This window comes from Pinus tabuliformis, chromosome 6 (genome assembly GCF_031772625.1).
Source record: "Pinus tabuliformis cultivar Carrire ecotype Pingquan chromosome 6, CPIR1, whole genome shotgun sequence".
NCBI classification, from domain to species: domain Eukaryota; kingdom Viridiplantae; phylum Streptophyta; class Pinopsida; order Pinales; family Pinaceae; genus Pinus; species Pinus tabuliformis.
Genome location: NC_142292.1, coordinates 307018416 through 307040040, shown reverse-complemented (window position 1 = coordinate 307040040; position 21625 = coordinate 307018416). Strand labels below are relative to the sequence as shown.

General features: G+C 38.8%; 1 protein-coding gene across 1 annotated transcript in view; it reads right to left on the bottom strand.

Annotated features, from left to right (window-relative positions):
* Positions 1-14614, bottom strand: part of LOC149258541 (anoctamin-like protein Os01g0706700) — a 202911-nt gene extending 188297 nt beyond the window's left edge. Inside the window, exons 1-5 of the mRNA XM_089371960.1 lie at positions 14128-14614; positions 13939-14008; positions 843-958; positions 290-422; positions 102-202 (exon numbers count right to left, since the gene is read on the bottom strand). Coding sequence (XP_089228086.1) covers positions 102-202; positions 290-422; positions 843-958; positions 13939-14008; positions 14128-14331 — 624 coding nt within the window. The 5' untranslated portion in view covers positions 14332-14614. The remainder of the gene's footprint in view (positions 1-101; positions 203-289; positions 423-842; positions 959-13938; positions 14009-14127) is intronic.
* Positions 14615-21625: the final 7011 nt, after the last annotated feature.

The window sequence follows — 21625 nt, the reverse complement described above, 5'->3', positions numbered from 1 at the left end:
TGCCTTGGTCCCCAAGTACAAGTATATTGAATCTATTGGCTGTGATATCAGAGTTAACAGAATAATATCTATCCTATAAATAATGTCAATAAAAGCCTCACCTTGGCCCCAAAGTACGAGTATATTGAATCTATTGGCTGTGAGCTGAAATCCAACCACCTGTAAGCCCACTTCTGCAAAAGCTCCTTCTTCTGCTTTTCATCTAAAATAAAAATAGGATTATGTCATTTAAAACATGCACATGATAATTGATTAAAAATTGCAGATAAGCTCTTTATAAGTCATATACCATGTAAAGGAAAAACTTCTTTGACAATTCCTTCGGTTTTCAGTCTTACAATCAACGGTTCATCAGAGTTCCACTCAATTTCTCGGCATTCTTCAACATCAATTAACTTTATAGGTGATCCTGTCTCATTAACCTGCATAGATTAGCAAAGAGATTTTTAAACTTGCCAAGTGTTCCTCAGAAGAAAATATTCTTCTTTATTTTCACTCTAAGAAAAGGTATGATGTATTGTTACATTGTTTATCTGATCTCCTGGAATGGAGCTCAGAGTACATTCAGTGCGCAACTCATTATCGCTCATTGATTTTCATGTAACTTTGATTATTTTGAGAGAATATGGATGCAGGCAATTAGAATTGATAAGAATTTCAGAACAAATGTTGATGAATAGAGGACTTGTGTTAAAGCCAACTTCAATGATATCTAAAGCAACATCAGTGGAATGCAATCTAGAATTCAAATCCTTAGATTGCCGAAACCCACTAGACCAAAGACACTCTATCCTTCAAAATGATCCCCACATTAAGGAAACTAAAATATCAGTTTAACCCACCACTCCATAGATCAAATGATTCAGACAATGATAACGTTCAGGCCAGCTGAACAGAGAACTGTCTGGCTGCCTCACAAATGCATCTCTATACTTCCAATCAAACTGGATGTCCATACCTGGATCATAAACAGCTCCGATTAACATCAAGAATGCTAATAAAACCTGACATACATTCTCATCATCGCCTAGTATAATTCAAAATTTACCATTTCCTTTTCCAATCCCATTAAAACGAATTGCAATTCATAGCATAAATTTGATTATTAGCAACTGCCCACTCTGAATGAGATATTGGAAAACTATTCTTACTAATTTCTAAAACCATGATTAGGATATATTCAGGCAACTAACTTCTTGAAAATGGAATGCCAACTTAAAAAAAATGTGAATTAGTACAGAATGATCAACAGTGGTTACTGATGAAGTCATATATATATCAGGAAGCTAGGCTACATGGGTAGATGGTCTTGTATAAATGCATTAATGCGGCCAGTTGTTGTGCTATGTTATGATACCTCATGATTAACCATGCCAAATGCCAAGGGCAAGTATAAATCCTGGGTAATAGGAAATAGATATCCAACTTTGATATTCAACATTCCATTTACATATCTCTGCTGTATTAGATTAGAGGCATGGTGTGTGCATCTCTGATCTGCTCCGACACATTTTTTTAACCAGTGTGCAAATCCACCATATCGCTAAGTTTAAAATGATAATTAACAACGGTTACTACCTACAAAGGTATCAGGAAGGTAAATCAAGTGGGCTGTCTGGAGTCGTTACATTTATCGTCATTGGCAATATCAGAAATTATCGGGAAACTTAAAACAATAACTATTTTATTTCAATTTTTAACTTCTAAAACAACATGAACATCAAACAAACACATTGCTACATAAACATGACAGTAAAATCAATATATAAGATGTATAAAATGTCAAGTGAAACATAGAATATTGATATTGAAATATGATATTTGTCCTGAGTCATAAGATCTAATAGAATGATACAAAATCATATCAAAATAAAAAATAAAAAATAAAATGTATCTCATGAGATGAATCATAGCAATGAAAACAACAGATTTCCCCTTGTTTGTTTGATGGAAAATGGTCAGCATCATCAGCAATGTTATCATAACTGAACCGAAAGATTGGTCAACCCAAAAATACATAGAACATACAATTCATGTGCATCCATATGAATCCAAATTACTATAAATATGCAAAATTTCTCATGTATATAGCAAGGGTGCATCTAACCAAATATCATTGAGTGCAATCCATCTCTGACTCAAAATAGATCAATAAAGATGCTCTAAATGACCTCCAAAATCCAAAGAAAATCACGCTACAACAAAAAGGCTACATAAAATCACAATCATTTCCTATATTCAGATCCTCCTCATCAAGATCCTGATTTTGCTTGCATGAAGTGTACATTTTTACTAGGGTCATGAAGGAGGAGCTCACGAGTGAATGTCACTAACATCGAGGTACATGGGTTTGGTGATCTTGATTAAATGTTAGTTCCATGAGGATACATCATAGAATTCAGTAGAAATGTTGCAATCCCACCAATCCTGAAATCCTAAAACCTGTAGTCTGTTGGATTTTGAGTGAGATCTAAAATTCTACTTTCTCTATATGAAACTCAATGAGGTTGAAACCACTCTCAAACATCCTGAGTCAATTAATGGTAATGTTAAAATGAAAGATAAAGGAAAATGTCACTTTTACTTTAACAATTTAATATTACCATTAACTACTAGACGAAAATTAGGGTTAAAAGAAAAAAAATGGTAATATGTTGAAATTGACAGAGACAGGGTGATAATTTCGAAATTATTGTGATAATTACCTAAACTATCACATAGTGATAATTATCTAACTATGTGAGATTTGAAGAAAGTTTGTCACCGAGGAACGGACCTGGAAGGGTGGCTCTGCAATCTGAACTAGGGTTTGAGTTAGGGTTTGGCCGCTGGTAACCATGGCGGGATGCGGAGGAGGGAGTTCTGCTCCCTCCTACAGTCAAGTAGCTACGAACAGAAGCAAGGGAGCTGGTCAGCATCGCTTCAAGAAACCAACGGAGGTGACAACTGAGGATATTAACACAAGAAATATCAGACCTCACGGACAGGAAGAGAATCACGAGGAAGATAGCAGGGAGAAGAGGACAGGGGGTAGCAGTCAGAAAGTTGCACCTATGAGTGCGACAGGGGTCTGTAAACCCAAGTCGACCATTATTCCTCGGGTAGTTTTAAGTGACCTAGTGCTACAGGTGCACAGAGATCACATGGCGGAACACGCGGTTATATGCAAATTTATGGGGATTTGGCCGACAGAGAAGGCTTTGCACACATGGATAAGGAACCACTAGAAACCAAAGGGAGAAATAAACCTTCACCTTGGGTCCAAGGGCTTCTTTACGATGGTGTTCACAAGCTTAGAGGATAAAGACAAAGTGTTCGAGGGAGGACCCTATTTTTACGCTGCTGCAAGCCTTTACATGCGACCATGGGTGATGAATTTTGTCCCAGAACGAGAAACATTCACTTCGGTACTGGTATGGATAAGACTTTACTCCCTTCCTTTAGATTATTGGCTGTTGGAGTCTCTAAAGGCTATCGGCAACAAGCTAGGGCATTTTATAAAGATATCAGATGTGACTCTAAGAGGCAAATACACTTCCTTTGCCCGGATTTGTGTGGAAATGGACTTATCTAGGGCACTTCCGGACGAGATCATTTTAGAAGTGTATGACAAAGAATGGGTGCAGGCAGTGGACTATGAACATGTCCCATTTAGGTGTCGTAAGTGCCATGAACACGGGCACCTATACAAAGACTGCCCATCAAACAAACTGGAGAGCAACACGAAAACCACCACAGGCAAAGATCTCGAGGGTTTCACTAAGGTGGGGGGTAAAGGGAAAGGAGGAAAGTGGTATCAAAAGAAAATCAACGAGGATGGGCAACTGAGCCATAATAGTTTCAAAATCTTAGAAGAAGAAGTTGGAAACAACGGGCCAAACCAGGAATCGGAGACTAATCCCATTGAGAAGGAAAGGGATGCTAGCATGGAGGATATACCAGAGAACAACCAACAAAAGGATGATCTACCAAGCATTATGGAGCTCAGTAGGGACCATGAGATGACCCCAAGTGAGGCGGGAATGGAGGACCATGAATTGCAGGAGATTCTAGAGAGGGAGAATTTAGATCTAGAAAAGTTTCTGGAGCAAGGATAAAGACAAAGTGTTCGAGGGAGGACCCTATTTTTACGCTGCTGCAAGCCTTTACATGCGACCATGGGTGATGAATTTTGTCCCAGAACGAGAAACGTTCACTTCGGTACCGGTATGGATAAGACTTTACTCCCTTCCTTTAGATTATTGGTTGTTGGAGTCTCTAAAGGCTATCGGCAACAAGCTAGGGCATTTTATAAAGATATCAGATGTGACTCTAAGAGGCAAATACACTTCCTTTGCCCGGATTTGTGTGGAAATGGACTTATCTAGGGCACTTCTGGACGAGATCATTTTAGAAGTGTATGACAAAGAATGGGTGCAGGCGGTGGACTATGAACATGTCCCATTTAGGTGCCGTAAGTGCCATGAACACAGGCACCTATACAGAGACTGCCCATCAAACAAACTGGAGAGCAACACGAAAACCACCACAGGCAAAGATCTCGAGGGTTTCACTAAGGTGGGGGGTAAAGGGAAAGGAGGAAAGTGGTACCAAAAGAAAATCAACGAGGACGGGCAACTGAGCCACAATAGTTTCAAGATCTTAGAAGAAGAAGTTGGAAACAACGGGGCAAACCAGGAATCAGAGACTAATCCCACTGAGAAGGAAAGGGATGCTAGCATGGAGGATATACCAGAGAACAGCCAACAAAAGGATGATCTACCAAGCATTATGGAGCTCAGTAGGGACCATGAGATGACCCCAAGTGAGGCGGGAACGGAGGACCATGAACTGCAGGAGATTCTAGAGAGGGAGAATTTAGATCTAGAAAAGTTTTTGGAGCAAGGAATTACCAAAGGGGTTGACTCCCTGCCAAAAGAGGAGTTTGACAGGGTTCAACAGCTCTTCCTATGGAGATCCCAATCGAAGGGTTCTGGAGTCAAAAGAAACCATGACAGCCAGGAGAATAGAGGGATGAAAACAATGGAGGAAACACCGGGGCACTCTTCCAAGAACCCGGGTAGGAAAAGAGGAAGAAAAAGACAGAATGAGCTGCTGACCGAATGTGGGAAACTCATGATTAACTCAGGTAAGATGAGAGATCTCACCAGTTACTCCTTTACAAACCTTTCTTAATGAAGCTTACAACCTGGAACATTAGGGGTCTAGGAAGTAAAAGGAAACAAAGAAATCTTAGCAGTAGAATAAAAGAAGAAAAACCAGATATGGTTTTTATTCAAGAAACAAAGTGTTCGATGGACAAGATCAGAGAAATACATAGCAAATGGTTAATCAAGTATGAGTATCTAGAGGTTAAGGCAGATAACTCGACGGAGGGGATTCTTACGCTTTGGGATCCCCAGAAACTTGGAATCCTGGATGTTGAAGCGTCCAGGAACTATCTATCGCTGGTGATTCAACCTTTGGGTGATAAGGAGATCTACATGATTACAAACATCTATGGTCCTCAAAAACTAGAAGACAAACTCAAGCTTCTCACCTCCCTTGAGGAGCTGAGAGAGAGATATCCTGATATGCCCTAGATTCTGGCAGGGGATTTCAATATGATCAAATCTCTTACAGAGAAAAAAGGTGGCACCAGAATACTAGGCAGAGACTCCATTGCCTTCCAGAACTTCATAAATAACATGGGACTAGTGGATACTAAAACAATAAATGGCACTTTCACCTGGAACAATAAGAGGGGAGGGGCTTCTCAAGTTGCCTCTAAACTAGATAGATTCATAATCTCAGAGGACCTCCTTCTCACAGGCCTTGACATGTCAGCTTTAATCCTTCCCTTTGGAGGCTCGGACCACTAGCCTGTCCAGCTTGAAGCCACTTTTATGGGTACACCGAGGAACAGACCGTTTAGGTTTGAAAATGTCTGGCTCTCTCACCCTGACTTCACCAACAATATTGACAAATGGTGGATGGAAGATATGCCTGTTCAAGGCACTAAAATGTTCATGCTGCAACAAAGACTTAAACACATCAAATCCAGACTTAAAGATTGGAACAAAAAAGAGTTTGGTAATATTTTCAAAGCCAAAAGAGAAGTTGAACAGAAACTCCAGGGGATTAATCAGATCATCATCACAAATGGTTTTACCGAGGAAAGGAAAACTCAAGCCGATTCTCTTCAGAAGGAATGGGAAGATAGATGCATGCAAGAGGAGATTTTCTGGAGACAGAAATCGAGGGTGCAATGGATTAGAGAAGGGGAAAGAAACATGAAGTTTTTTCATAAATCAACTTTGGATCACAGGTCACATAACAAAATTTCAAAACTCAGAGATGTTCAAGGGAAAGAGCTTGTCTCCCACAAAGAAATGGAATATGTCCTAGTTCAACACTTCCTTAGCATAGCAGAGGAGCCTCTCTTCGACAGATCATGGTTCATTAACAATTTCACAAAGTACATTCCCAAGCTTGTAACCAAGGAAGACAATCACAATCTTAACAAGCCAGTGTCTGAAGATGAGGTCAGTGAAGTTATCAATGAGATGCAAAATGGGAAAGCTCCTGGCCTGGATGGGTTCAATGTGGACTTCTTCAAAGCATGCTGGAAAACAGTCAAACAAGACATCCTTGATGTTGTGGAAGACTCAAGAAGATCCAAAACAGTTTTGAAGGCTCTCAATGCCTCTTTCATAGCTTTGATTCCAAAGCAGGAAAAAGCAATGACACCGGACAGATTCAGACCCATAGCTTTATGTAATGTGGTGTACAAAATTATTTCCAAAGTGATCGCTAACAGACTCAAGGCCCTTCTTCCAACTCTTGTCTCAGAGGAGCAAACTGGTTATGTGGAAGGAAGACAGATTCTCAACAACATCATACAAGCTCACGAGGTGGTACACTCTCTTAAGAGCAATAAACAAGCTGGTATGATCATACAGCTTGACCTAGCGAAAGCTTATGATAAGCTCAGTTGGTCTTACATCAGGGCAGTGCTAAAAGCTTATGGTTTCGACCACAACTGGATTAGATGGGTTATGGCCCTTGTATCCACGGCTAGTTTTTCAATCCTGCTTAATGGCTCACCCTCTAGAACCTTTATGCCTTCTAGGGGTCTCAGACAAGGAGATCCGCTCTCCCCCTTCCTCTTTGTGCTCATGATGGAAGGGCTAGGTAGAGCGATCAAAATGGCAAATGCTGAAGGAAGAATCCAGGGACTGAAACTTACCATAGATGGTGTTGCTTCAACTCATCAACAATTTGTGGATGACACTATGCTGCAGGGTATTCCCATGGTCAAGGAAGCCAAAGCTTTCAAACAAATCTTGAACGACTTTGCTATGGCCACTGGTACAGAGGTAAGCCTTGACAAATCAAAGGTTTTCTTTTTTAACACTGACATTGCTATTCAGAGGAACCTCACCAGAATTCTCAGGTTTCAAAGGGATCAGTTACCTTCTAAGTACCTTGGAATGCCTCTTATGGACAAACCTCTGAGCAAGGGAGTGTGGGAGCCAATAATTAACAAACTTCAGGACAAGATCAAGAAATGGACTTGCAAGTCTTTGAATTTGGTAGGGCATCTTGTGCTTACAAAGGCTATCTTGCAGGCCATACCCATTTTCATGTTGTCAGCTCTTCCTGCTCCTAAAGGAGTTATACAACAAATCAGGAATATTCAAAGAGATTTTCTTTGGGGCAAAGGGGAAGAGAAAAAGAAGTGGGCTTTGGTAGCTTGGGACAAGCTCTGCAAACCTAAGGCTCATGGTGGTTTGGGGCTTCATGACCCTGAAATCCTCAGTAGAGTATCGAGAGCCAAACTCTGGTGGAGGTGGCTCAAGGAATCGGCTACCCCTTGGGCTAAGCTTTGGAAGCAGAAATATGCAAATAACTGGCAGGAGAGGGATCATATCAGAATGTCAGGACTCATCAAGGGCTCCCACATTTGGAACCTTGCTTGGGAAAATAGAGCCATTGTCCAGCAGCATAGTTTCTGGGAGATTCGAGATGGGAACCTTGCACAGTTTTGGGAGGATAACTGGTAGCAGGAACCAAATTTGTTTAGAGAAGAATTAACCACTCTCAAAAATGACACTGATAACAAAGGTTTACTTATGGTAAGTGACTTCTGGGATCAGGTAAGGGACAATGGTAAATGGAGAATGTGGAAGAATCTTGGTTACAGTGAAGAGAGTCCTTTGAGGGCCTAGGCAGATTCCCTTGCTCTTGACTTGGAGCAGAGGAATATTTTGGTGTCTTCCTCGTCTGACCAAATGAGATGGATTCAAAACACTGAAGGCACTTTTAACCTCAAAGAAGCTAAATGAATGGCCCTAGGTTTCGATTATCCAAACCCTGATCAGGTTTGGAATGACCTTTGGAAGAACCCGCAATGGATGAAAAGCAAATCATTTATGTGGTTGGTTCACCAAAAGAAAATTCTCACATGGGAGAATCTTCTGAAAAAGGGATTTGTTGGCCCATATAAATGCCATTTATGTGGCTTACAAGAGGAGAAGATGGAGCATTTACTAAACCTCCGCCCCTTCACCTCTACCGTGTGGGATTGGGCAGCCTCAGTCTTCAGGCAAACAGACAGGGACAAACTCAGCATCACAAACACTTTGAAGAATTGGAGGAAAGACTTCTCAGATAATGAAATCATTAACAAGGCTTGGACTCTAGTTCCAGGCTTTATTATCTGGGATGTATGGAAAGAACGCAACGACAGGATTTTCAAGAACAAAATAGGCTCAACCCAGAGTATCATTGTCCAAATTTTACGACAGCTTAAAGATACAGTAGGAGCCCTTATGTGGAAAATTCCTGAGGACCCCCCTTCGCCCCAGGATGCTCGCATACTGATGCAGTTGGGTCTCCATTCTCTGGTTCCCCAAGGCGCTGGCAAGGGTGTGAGCAAAACAACTGCTGGTAAAGATATCTGGCAACCTCCTCCTCCTAGTTTTTTGAAAATCAATATAGACGGGGCCTCTAAGGGCAACCCAGGGATGGTTGGATATGGCGGTGTCATAAGAGATGAGCAGGGGCGCATAAAGAATATCTTCCACAGTCATTTGGGGACTGCCACAAACAACATGGCGGAGCTTATGGCCTTAGAGCAGTGCCTGGAAATCCTGATGGAGGCAAATTTACACAACGCCATCATTGAAGCTGACTCTGAATTGGTCATTAATGCGGCCAAGAAGATGTGTAATGGAACGGCACCTGGAAAAGTGTCGAAACACTGGAGGCTCTCGCAGGTCTTTCAGCGTATTCATTCCCACTTGCGAACCCTGAGAACCATCAGCTTTGTTCATGTGTGAAGAAAAGCCAATATGCTAGTTGATCGTCTGGCAAATGAAGGGGTGCTATGTAAGGAAAGCTATATTCGGTATGACTGGGAGTCTATACCCTCTGGTAAACTACATGATGATTGTCAACGACAGGCAGCCAAAGACATGGCGAATCTCCAGACCAATGAAGAAGGAGCAGGAGGAAGACCAGCGGGAGATGAAGGAATGGCATAAACCCGAAGTGAAGAGAAGGATGAAGAGGTGAGGTAACGATGCACAGGAGTCGTTAGATCATGGAGGATCAACGGACATATTTGGTGGACAAGTTTAGCGGGAGTAGGAGCGGGCGGAAGTCCTTGAGCCTGGTTGAAGTGCCACAGTAAATCCTGACCGTCGATCTTATATCCACGCGCTGACGTCTTATTCCATTACGGGGGTTCAGCTACTGGTAACCCACATGCTAGTTGAATAGCCGCAGACCGTTGGATCTAAGTGCCCCGTCATCGAATGGATATCGGGTTTGAAGTTGGTGGGTGGTTAAGTCGAAGAGCGGACCCGAATTTTTATAGATCAAAGGTTCTTTTTCTTTATCGGGTCCGGATAGTGGTTAAGGGGCGCGCAAGTTCCCGAAGCGATGTTGTGACAACCGTCGAATCAAGAACCAGATCGACGACGGAGATTTAATCGCAATTTGTCTTTCGGTAAAAGAGTCTGGCCAGCGATAAACTCAGTTTTGCGACTTTGCGATGGGCCGAGGTTTGCGAGGTTGCGATGGACTTTGGACCGTTAGATCAATAGGTTGATCGAACGGCAGAGGTTTACTCTCGCATTTCGCAGTTTCAAGTGTTGGCGGCTTGCAGTTAATGCGATGTGCGATAAGTTGAGAATGCAATAAGCCGAGAATGCGATAAGTTGAGAATGGGAAGCGTCTAAATTTGTTTTGTGTGTGATGTTTCGGGTTTTGTTGACCCTGTTGCTTGTTTTCATCAATAGGTCTGTCTTTTGCTGGTCTTTACACTTGTAAAGACGTGTACCATATGTAATCTTGTTTTTGAGGTTAATTGAAGGCTCCACTCTTACTTGACCCAAAAAAAGATAATTATCTAAACTATCGTGATAATTACTGCCAACATTATCGCCAAGGTTGGTTTTGGCGGTATTATCGCCATAATTCCAATAATATCCCGACAAGCGCAACTATTCTGGACAGAAGCCAGGGTTCAATCTTCGGGAGAAGATGCTGTTGTGTTAATGCATTAATGTGGCCAGTTATTGTGCTATGTTATAATGCATCATGATTAACTATGTCAACTGACAAACTGAATGAGCTATTGAACAAATTTTCTTATTAATTTCTAAAACAAAGATTAGGAAGAATTTAGGACCCTAAATTTTTGAAAATGGAATGCCAATCGAAAAAAATGCCAAGCACAGAATGATCAATAACAGGATTTACTACCCACGTAGGTATCAGGCAGGCAAATCAATTAGGCAAACAATATCCACCAAGCTGCAGAGCCTTAAAGCCTGTGTCAGCTGGGTGCTCCTGCATTATATCTAGTATTTCCATGTCATGACATGTATGGTACCGACGAAGGGAACGATAGATCGCATGGTTGGCATTGGCGTGTATACTAACGGTGACTTCCGCTTTTCATTTATATTTGCTCTAGAGTTCAAATGGATTGGATATTCTTCAAGTCTCTAGTGGGAATAAGGTTTTTACACTCCAACATTAAACGTAAGACGTACCGAAGATTCACCAGAGGTGCAGCGCGAGCTCAATATTGTGCCTGATTAAATCTCATGAAGGTGAATGGCAGCTTTCCATCAAATGAAAACAGGGTCATTGGATATTGTTCGACAATACCCACCAAGCTGCAGAGACTTAGAGCCTCCGTCAACTCAATGGTCAGTCCTGTCACAAGAGGGTGGAACGGATAGCAGCGTGTAGCAAAAGGCGGAGAGTGGAATGGATGGCAGCGTGCAACAAAAGGTGGATTCATCATTAAAGGCTCACAAACCAGATATTCCCTTCATCCGCCATTGAACCCTATTTGAACCTCAGTCAAAACCCCTTATTCTGAAAGCCGCCATACAAAGAGAGAATCCATTCCTTTACAAGGCCAAATGTTCATTCATTTTGAGAAAATAGATACCTCTGAATGCGGTACTGGAGATATTTTCTTGCTGATTTCTGAACTCAGGTTTAGTGAAAACCAAATTAGGCCCTAAATTGTCTAAAATGGAATGCCAACTCGTGATTAGGAAACCTTCAGACCCTAAATTCTTAAAAATGTAAAAGCCGGCCAAAAAAAATGCGAAGTACAGAATGATCATTACCAGCAGTTACTACTAGCCCATACATCTATCAAGCAAGTAAATCTTGACAGAGAAAGGAGTTCAATATTTCTTGACAGAGAAAGGAGTTCAATATGATAATGCATTAATCCGGCTACTTATTGTGCTATGTTCTGAGAGCTATACTTCATGATTAACTATGGCATCTGGCAAGGCCAAGTGACAGTGAGTTACAGTCCTGGAAGATTTTGAAGAAATGCAATACGCTTAGTGGTTTTTTTGTTTCAAAAAAAATGCAATATGTTTAGCGGCATTAGCGGACTGCTGTGGACTAACCAATCACCCTGGTATTCACCTTGAGAATATGAATTAATTTTCAACTCAGGACCGGGAACATGGAATTATTAAGGTAATAGTAAGGGTGAGGCGCCCGGGAAGTGGAAGTGGTGGAAGTGGTGGCCCAACTTGAAGGACAGGGAACTACAAGTGCAGCCCAGCCTAGCCCGAGGTGGAAGTGGTGGCCCAACTTGAAGGACAAGGAACTACAAGTGCAGCCCAGCCCAGCCCGAGGGACAAGCAATGGTGATGGTGATGGAAATGGAGATGTGAGTCTATTGGTTGGGGACTACAGAGTTTGGTTTCTTCGGTGTGAAGGCATGTGTGGTATTAGAGACCGAGTAAGACCAGTGGGACACATTATTAAAAATTTTAAAATTTTAATTCTTCATTTAGGTTTTTTTCTTATAGCTTTTTTTGGGCTATCAAGTCATTTTTAATTTAGACTTTTTGGAAAATCATTTTACTATGGAATGGAATGCGATGTCCTTCAAAGACATTAGAGAAAGTTACCGGAATATGAATATGTTAGTATTAGCATTGTCGCTATTGGCATTGTCATTTTCAGGAAGGGTTGGCATTGTCATTTTCAGGAAGGGGAAAGGGGATGGTTAGAACTCATCATTAATCATGAATTTGAATAATAATAAAAAACATTTTATTATGGAATATATGGAATAAAAAAAACATTTTATTATGAAAAATATGGAATAAGGACAAGAGAAAATTATGGGAATATGTTAGGATCGGCATTGTTTTTCCAGCAGAGGGGAGGGTTGGAACTCATCATTAATCATCAATTTGAATAAAAAAATTGAATAAGAAATGTATTGAATCTTTGAGCATAGGTTTCGTGGTATTGTGTGGCAATGTCTATGGAAATATGTTGGCATAAGTTTCTTGGAACTCATCATTAATCATCAATTTGAATAAAAAAATTGAATAAGAAATGTATTGAATCTTTTAGCATAGATTATGAGGATCTTTTATCATAAGTGTCAGCATTGTCTATGGGAATATGTTAGCAAGCATTGTCTATGGGAATATGTTAGCATACGTTTCTTGACATTGGGATGGTTGTAACTCATCCTCAATCATCATTTTGAATAAAAAAATAATAATAATAAAAAAATATTGAATCTCATAAACTATTTTTACTATTTTTCTTTTAAAGGGGATGGTTGGAACTCATCATCAATCATCAAATTGAATAAAAAAATATTGAATCTCATAAACTATTTTTACTATTTTCTATTTTTTTAGTGTTGTAGACCTTAAAATATCATTCATTCATTTTTTTGTAACGGACTATCGAGTCACCAAACTGAGATTGTAAAAACCAAGATTGTAAAAAAAGTTATGTACCAAATAACATCTGGCTGCAAACCTAGCTTTTCATAGTAAAGGACTGAAACTTTATGTTAGCATAAGTTTCTTGAGATTGGGATGGTTGTAGCTCATCCTCAATCATCAATTTGAATAAAAAAATTGAATAAAAAAAAAATTGAATCTCATAAACTATTTTTTCTTTTAAAGGGGATGGTTGGAACTCATCATCAATCATCAAATTGAATAAAAAAATATTGAATCTCATAAACTATTTTTATTTAGTGTTGTAGACCTTAAAATATCATTCATTCATTTTTTTTGTAACGGGCTATCGAGCCACCAAACCGAAATTGTAAAAAGAGTGTACCAAATAACATCGGGCTGCAAACCTAGCTTTTCATAGTAAAGGACTGAAACTTTATAAATGCCGATCAATTTTGATGTAACTAATGTAACTAAAAACCTCAACATGATGGTATCAAAAAGCTTTGGACCAGGTTGGACTTCTGGGTTGCGTTGGGTTGGACAGATGGGTGTTGGAGTATTAGAATCAGTAATGTCTACTGGTTTTGATTTAACAGAAAACCTGAACAGTATCCAGACATTCAAGCCAAAAAAAACGAAAGATAAAGCCTACTTACAGATGGATTTTTTATCCATTTCAGAAAAGAAAACTAACCAATATAAGTGGGCTTTTTAATCTTAAGACGTTCAGCAGCCCGGCCAAGAACCTGCACAGGTGCTCCAACCTGAAAAACGCTCACCAATAAAACTCTCATTGAGAACGAAGCATGCCCTGCGATCCAAATACCAAATCAATGAAAAGAATATGTCATTTCGTCCTAGAAAAGAATATATATCTTCAAACCTTAATGAAGGTCTTATCTGCAATGCCATGAACAATATCCAGGACAAGGCCTCTGTTCTCGAGCTCTCTCATCAAGCGTTTCACTGCATCTTCTTGTGGGTGTTTTTCAGCCTCCTCTACCTCCTCGTTCTTTGCAACGACTAATGCAATTTCGAAGTTGACGAGAATTTTCCTGTCATGCAGAGATTTCCTGCTCTCTTCCATGGCGTACTTGACTAGAAACCGTCAATGCCTTATCGTTTACGGACTGTACTGGCTTCCAACTATCTCAGAATGAAGGTATTGGTGTATATTTTTCAGAGAATTCCGAAATGGGTTTGGCTCTCATTTTGTTTACAGAGACTGGAGTTGGAGATTCATTTTGAAGTTGTCAATTGCCACCTGGTGTCTCTTTGTGTGGCCTCCGCCATGTGGAAGATAAAAGCGAGTGCACGCGTCTTCTATATATGCGATCAGATCTACGGAAACTGTGTAAGAATTTGGGAATACATTCAAACAATTCTAAAAGAGGGAGTGAGAACAATGGAGGGAGCTGTATCCTCGATGAGCCTGTGGTTGGTTCGAAGAGATTTTCAATCAAGATTGTGGTTCTTTTAAATTTTGTTTTATGCTTTTTGGAAGTGCCTTTTTCAAAGTGCATAATGGGGAAATTGTGATCTGCTATGTAACGTTCAAAAAAAATACTCATAAAATAATTCTGGAAGCGGAGAAAGGCAAAAGGAATTAAAGAAAGAAATTGATGTAAGGAATTTATTTTTGTTTTTATAATGTTTTATGGATCGTATTTTTGTTTTTATAATGTTTTATGAATAATAAGTTATTAGTATAATTACATTAAAAATATTAATGTGGTTGATATAGTTGAAGGTTTTATAAATATAATCAAAAAAATTATTGTCATAGGAAAAATGCTTTACTAATGCACATATTTACGTTATTAATCATGTATAAAAAGTCTATGGGTCAACTTTAACTTAAAAGAAAAAGTATAAATGAATGTTATAAATAATAATGAGGAACTTATTAGAATTGGAATAATCTCAAATTCCTAGGAAATTTGTGGGTGGGGGAACCACATTGCACTAATCTAATTTTTTAAATTTATTAAAAGTAATGGACCATTTTGCTAAATAAAATTTGCTTATATATAAATTAATGTTATAAATCATAATGAGGAATTTATCATGTAGGAACTTATTAGAATTGGAATAATTTCAAATTCCTAGGAAATTGGTGGGCAAGGACCCACATGGCACAAATATAATTTTTAAAATTTATTAAAAGTCAATGAACTTATTAGAATTGGAATAATCTCAAATCCCTAGGAAAAGGTGGATAAGCATTAAGACTACGTATATGTTGAACATATTCCCTTGAGAATCAATCTAGGCATTGGATTAAAAATAAATATAAATAAAAATCAACAAATTTTCATCCACCTTAAGTTGAAATAAGATGTATTCGGCAATTAGTTTATCAAGTTATTAAGAAATGAGTGGTCTAATAGATATAGTTTAAATAGGTTTAATTGTACAACTTGATTTTGAGATGAGTGTGTCTAATAGCTATAGTTTAAATAGGTTTAATGGTACAACTTGATTTTGAGATGGTGAATTGGTAAGTCTCCTAAGCTAGATATACCAGTGATTTATTTATGACTTAATAAGAGCCGAGACTCCACATAACGGATCAAAAAATGTTCCCTCATGAGATTTAAACTAAGTGGAGGGGATAATATCCCATTGTACCAACCACTCGTTCATCTTAAAAGGGGACTACACCTTTGCATATTTTTTTAAATGAAAATTATTGATGGGGAACTAGCAACCTCCCCATATATGTGCAACAACTCGCAAGCCACATATATTAGAAACTCATAGTTAAGCTCATAGTTCATTGGCAAGGACCAGATCAGTATCCCCCATGAAAATCCCATGATGAATCTTACTGTCATTTTTTATTACAGTGCAACTATGTAGCTCAAGTAGCTTCTCTCTTATGGTAAATTTTTAAGCCAAAGTCAAGATGAGGGGGCTCTTCTCTTGGTGACGTTTTCAGGTTCATGGTGGTAGGACAATTAGGTTGCAACCTCAAAAGCTCTCTTGTGCCTTCTGGTTGCTTGAATTTGGTGTGCTTGGAATCTCAGTGTTTTCCAAGACAAGGCTATCGTGCCAAAAAGGTGTGCAAATGTTGTCGCATTAGCTCAGGCATATAAGTCAGACTCGAACCCAAGCAAGCCTAGAGTGCCCAACATGCTTGAAATTGATTATGAATCCCCTTGGGGTTATTTCGATGGGGCAAGGTAGGGCCACCCCCTCGATGCATCATGGGGATAGTTCTATATTTTAATCACTTCCACTTTATTTATTGTTGGTACTCTCTTGGCAAAGGTTTGAATAACAAAGTTGAATTTACAACATTATGGTTTCTTTTGGAGCTAATATAGAAAAAGGCTTGTCTAGACTGCAGATTACAGGTGACTCAAAATTTGTTATTGATTGGGTTTACAAGAATGTTGAAGTGAACATCCTTGGACTTGAAACACTTTTTTCAGACATTAGGGCTATAGCTCAGCCTTTTGAACACATCACTTTCTATCATATCCTCCATGAACTCAATTTGGAAGATGATAGTTTGTCTAAAGAAGTTCTTGATCTACCCACTGTTTCTGTGGGTAGCTACGAGTTTGTAGATAGAGCAGAAATCGAGAATATAGAAACAAATGTCTCTTTCTAATTTTTTCTTACTATGAGGCTTGAGATGTGGAAAAAGTTTTTGCTATTTCCATTTTTTTAAATATACACTGAAATTGGCTTTTTTCTAAAAGAATATCATTTTTTAATGATATCAACCATGGTAATAGGCTCTATATATAATTTTTTAAAATAGATTATTGTTTTATTATTATATTTATACCATTTAAATGTACATAGTAGTAACACAATACTATATTAATTTAGTGAAGGTTTAGATGGCTTGATTGACTTAGGTTTTTTATTCTTTTCCAGTAATATCTTTATTGATTTGATTTTGTTTTGTAAGTGCTTTTTGCCATAGATTTGGGGTGTAATTTTTGAGTTTTGAATGTCATGGTATGCTTTGAGAGTTGGGTGTTATAAAATGGGATGTGTGATTTTTTTCAAATTTGAAATTAGTGTTTTTTATTTTTTGGTTGATTTTAAATTTAATATTGGTAGAGATTATTTTTGTTTTTTGAATTATTTTTTTAAAATTGGTAGAGGGTAAAATGTTTTATATGGTTAATCATTTGGAAGGAAGAAATTTTGAAAATTTTAGTATATGTGGTTAAAAGTTTTTAAAAAGGTGTAACCAAAGTTTATGATAAGAAAACTATTTCTAATAAGAATGTGGCTAAAAATTGGGATCATAAAAATTATTTCTCATAAAAGTGTGGTCAAAAGTCCAAATCAAACATAGCTTTAATACTAAATGTGATAACCAAACCTAACTCATAAGTTAATAATCCAAAATACTTAAAATTTATATAAGAATAAATTAATATGATTAAATAATATAATACGAGCTTCATTTATATATTAAATACCTTATCATAAAATAAAATCATGTCTTTTGAAAGATACCATTTCATAATTAATAATTATTTATTGATATATTTATATTCATAATTAATATTACAATTACCTCATAAAAATATTATAATTACCATGTCAAGTTAGTTACATTACAAAGATGGTTAGTCACATTACAAAGATTGTTGTCAAAATTATAAAGATATAATATACATAACTCCTTTTCCTAATCACATAAACAAAGATAGAAGAGAGGTATTGTGAAGGGTGTCTCGTAACTTATCACTATCTCCTCCATTACATTTGGTTGGTTGATTTAGTTTGTAGAACATTAAAGCTTACCAAATTAAATTGTGAGCCTTGGTTTATTTTATTGAGCATTAAAAGGTTTGTTGCACCGAGAGGCGTATTTTACAATCCAGTATGAGGGGATGTGTAAGTATGTCACTCTACAATCCAATACGAGGGGATGTGTAAGTATGTCAAGTCTCCAATAAAATAATAAAAATAAAATAATTTCAACCCAAAACAAAAATGAAAATAACTAGATAGACAAAAAACTACAATACAATTCAACTAAAAATAAAAATAAAACCGGCTCCAAAATATTTTAATATTTATTTTAATTAAATATTTGTGAAATGAAGCTTTAAAAGGAAAAACCATATCCTATGGATATATTAAAATTTTTAAAGTCGTAAATATTTACACGTCAAAGTTATAATACTTGAAAATATTAATTTGATGTAGTTTTATTATAAATTTTATTATCATGCCATGTAAAAAACATCATTAAATCTATTATTATTATAATATTTTAACATTAATATTATTAGATTTAACTAGCTTATATCTATTTGACACCAGATCTATCATGTATGGAGAGGGATCAAATCCTTCGAGGTACAAACCTTCTTTTTTGGAGTGTAGAATTTGAGGAAATGTTTGCACATCGAGGGATTTGATCCAGCTCGGCACGTGATAGATCCAGAGTTAGATGGATCTAAGCTAGTTATGATATGGACAATGCGAGATAATGCATTACCTATGTTCCAGGGGGTTGGTTGTAGTTTTCATTTATGAGTTGATTTTTTCTTTTTGCCTTTTAAAACATTATTATTAGGAGTGTTTTATTATGCTTTTTTTTTTAATTTTAGTTGAATTTTATTAAATATATAGGATTTTATTTAGCAATACAGATTAGGACAAGTCATTGATGTTAATTTTTTTGTACATCTAGCATTTAGTACTTAATTCCTAGCAAAAAATTGATCAACTAAATAATTATATAGCTAAGTTAATCTGCAAATTGTCGTGGCTATTTCACTCTAGTTCGTTACAACATATTTGATAAATTATACTTAAAAATCTGAAATCTACATTAAGAGGGTGTAATTCTCTTTAGATTTATGGATTTATAAATTATTGTTTGTTGCATACCCATGCAAATTATAATTATGCAGAACATAGAGAACAACAAAATAAAGGCTCACTGTCTCGACGAGGTGAGCTGCCGCGACGCAGGAAATGGCCATCGCTGGAAACCCTTCCGCCGCAGGAAATGCAACCCCCGCCATGGCGATCACCGGAGGTGGTGTGGCAGGGAAGGTCGCCGTCACTGATCTCCCCTGGCTCGACAGTCAGAGCGCGGCTTTGGAGGTTTTAGACTTTTTTCAAAGCACTAGAATTGCCCTGGTCACGCGGCTCAACGCCTGGAAATCGCTGGAAGCTCTCGGCACAGCAGACTTACCTCGCTCATATCAACTACTGCCTGAGGAGCCAAATACAGTAAAGGCAGATCTGAAGGAGCGGCCAGCACAGCCTTTCGAGGCCAGAAACCCGCAGTCGTTTTACGTTTTTGCCCACTATGGGGGCGGAAAACTCTCAGAGATCGGAATGATATACACAGGATCCGCCAGCCTGGTGTTTGTCAGGCTCATTCCCCAGCAGTTGATCCAGGCATGCAAAGTCGAGGGCCGGTATGGGGCAGATCTGCCTCCGCTAATAACTGCATGGGCCAAACTCTGTAGATCTAGAGGATATTTGCAACGTTTTAACAGGGGGTTTGCAGGATGCGAGGCGCAAATGAGAGATCATCAAGACAGGGGCCCAGATCTGGAAGAATGCTCAACCGATCGGGCCAAATATTGCAGATCCGGGGTGGATCTGTCGCTCAAGGCAACCAGCAACGTTTTGCTTCCAGGCAGAGCAGGAACTCAGCAAAATTGCAGACACCAGGTAACAAAAACTCGTTTCCAGATCTTCATAAAAACCCCAGAGACGCAATCTTTTTTAGTATGGGTACATTCAGAAAGTACTGTGCTGCAACTGAAGCAGCAAATCTGGGTATTGGCTGGATACCCTAGCAAGATCCAGCACTTGGTAAATGGCAGATGGTCTCTCCAAGATAACAGAACCATGGGAAGCTATGGAATTAGCCCAGGAGAAACCATCTTCTTGAATCTCAGGCTGAGGGGAGGAGCCCCTACTCAGGGTCAGACAAGCAGCACAGGGGAAGATAAAAATTTCAGAGGAGGGGATAAGGGGACAAAAACAGCATCCCAGCAGCAACCCAAAGGAGGAGCCTCCTACAAGAACATTCTTCAGGGCAACAAAGATACAGGGTCCCCTCCAGATCAAGGCAAGTATATTCCTAGGCCATACATAGTGGATCAGTTAGGACAAACCCCAGCTCTAAACTTTGACTCTTCAGGGCTTGATGACTTCGTAAAGTCCTACGAAACGCAGGCCCTAATCTGCCGCTTTAACAGTTTCTGGCCAAAACCAATGGATCTATTCCATTGGATTTTCAAAACTTGGACCATGGAATGTGATATACATCTATGCTCCAAGGGATTTTTTATAGTTAGATTCGCATCCCCGGATGTCAGAGAACAAATCATCAGAGATGGGCCTTGGTTCTGGGGAACATCGGGGTTGTTCATGACCCCATGGTTCCCAGATTTCGATCCAAACAACATGACTGTATCCAAAGTGCCGGTTTGGGTCCGTCTATACAATCTTCCCCTCCACTTCTGGAGTGAACGAGTCTTGGAAGGAATTGGGAACAGCATAGGGAAATATATCAAAACAGATCTGGAGAGGATTGATGAAAGGGTTTTCACTTTTGCACGCATTTGTGTGGAAGTAGATCTAAGCAAAGGGCTGCCAGACAACATAAGGCTGATCTATAAACAACAAAACTGGCTACAAGCACTAGACTATGAGAATACTGCTTTCAGATGCAGGCTCTGCAGGCAGATAGGACACCTGCAAAGCACATGCCCAGAAGGAAAAAAAGCTAATAATAAAAAGAAGCAGAAAGGGAAGCAGAAGAAGGGATGGCAATTCCCTCCCCCGGACTCAGATGACGAAGAATCAGAAGCAGAAGAGGATGTCACTCCCACAGAGAATGCAGAGGCACCACAAGAAATGGAAACTCAGGAGGAAACTACATCAGAAAACAAGATCACAAAGCACCACCAAAATCAGGCAGAGAAGATTAGCGAGAATCAAAGCATGGGAGGGATCAAACGGCATCACCACTCAGATACTTCAGATTCAGACAAGGAAACAGCCAATCAGAAAGCAGAAACACAGTTAGTCATAGTTTCGACCGAGCCCACACAAGGAGAGTGGCGCAAGGTCGAAAAGAAAAAGGGGCGAAAAACTTGAAATGTGAGTTTTTACTCACTGCTGGATTTCAGTTCTTTTGACTCCTTCTTCTCTCTCCTCTCTTCTACATTCTTTTCTTCTTTTTGCACGTTAGTCTTCTAACGTTGCGTGGGGTGCGTTTGCACTCGAGCCATTTCAGGCAGCTTATGGAAATGCTTCAATGCATCTGCTAGTGTAACTTTTCATTTTTTAATAAAAAGTTACCGTTGTTTTATTTGGAAATAAAAAACAAAATAAAGGCTCACAAACCACGATTGACACAAGATATAACT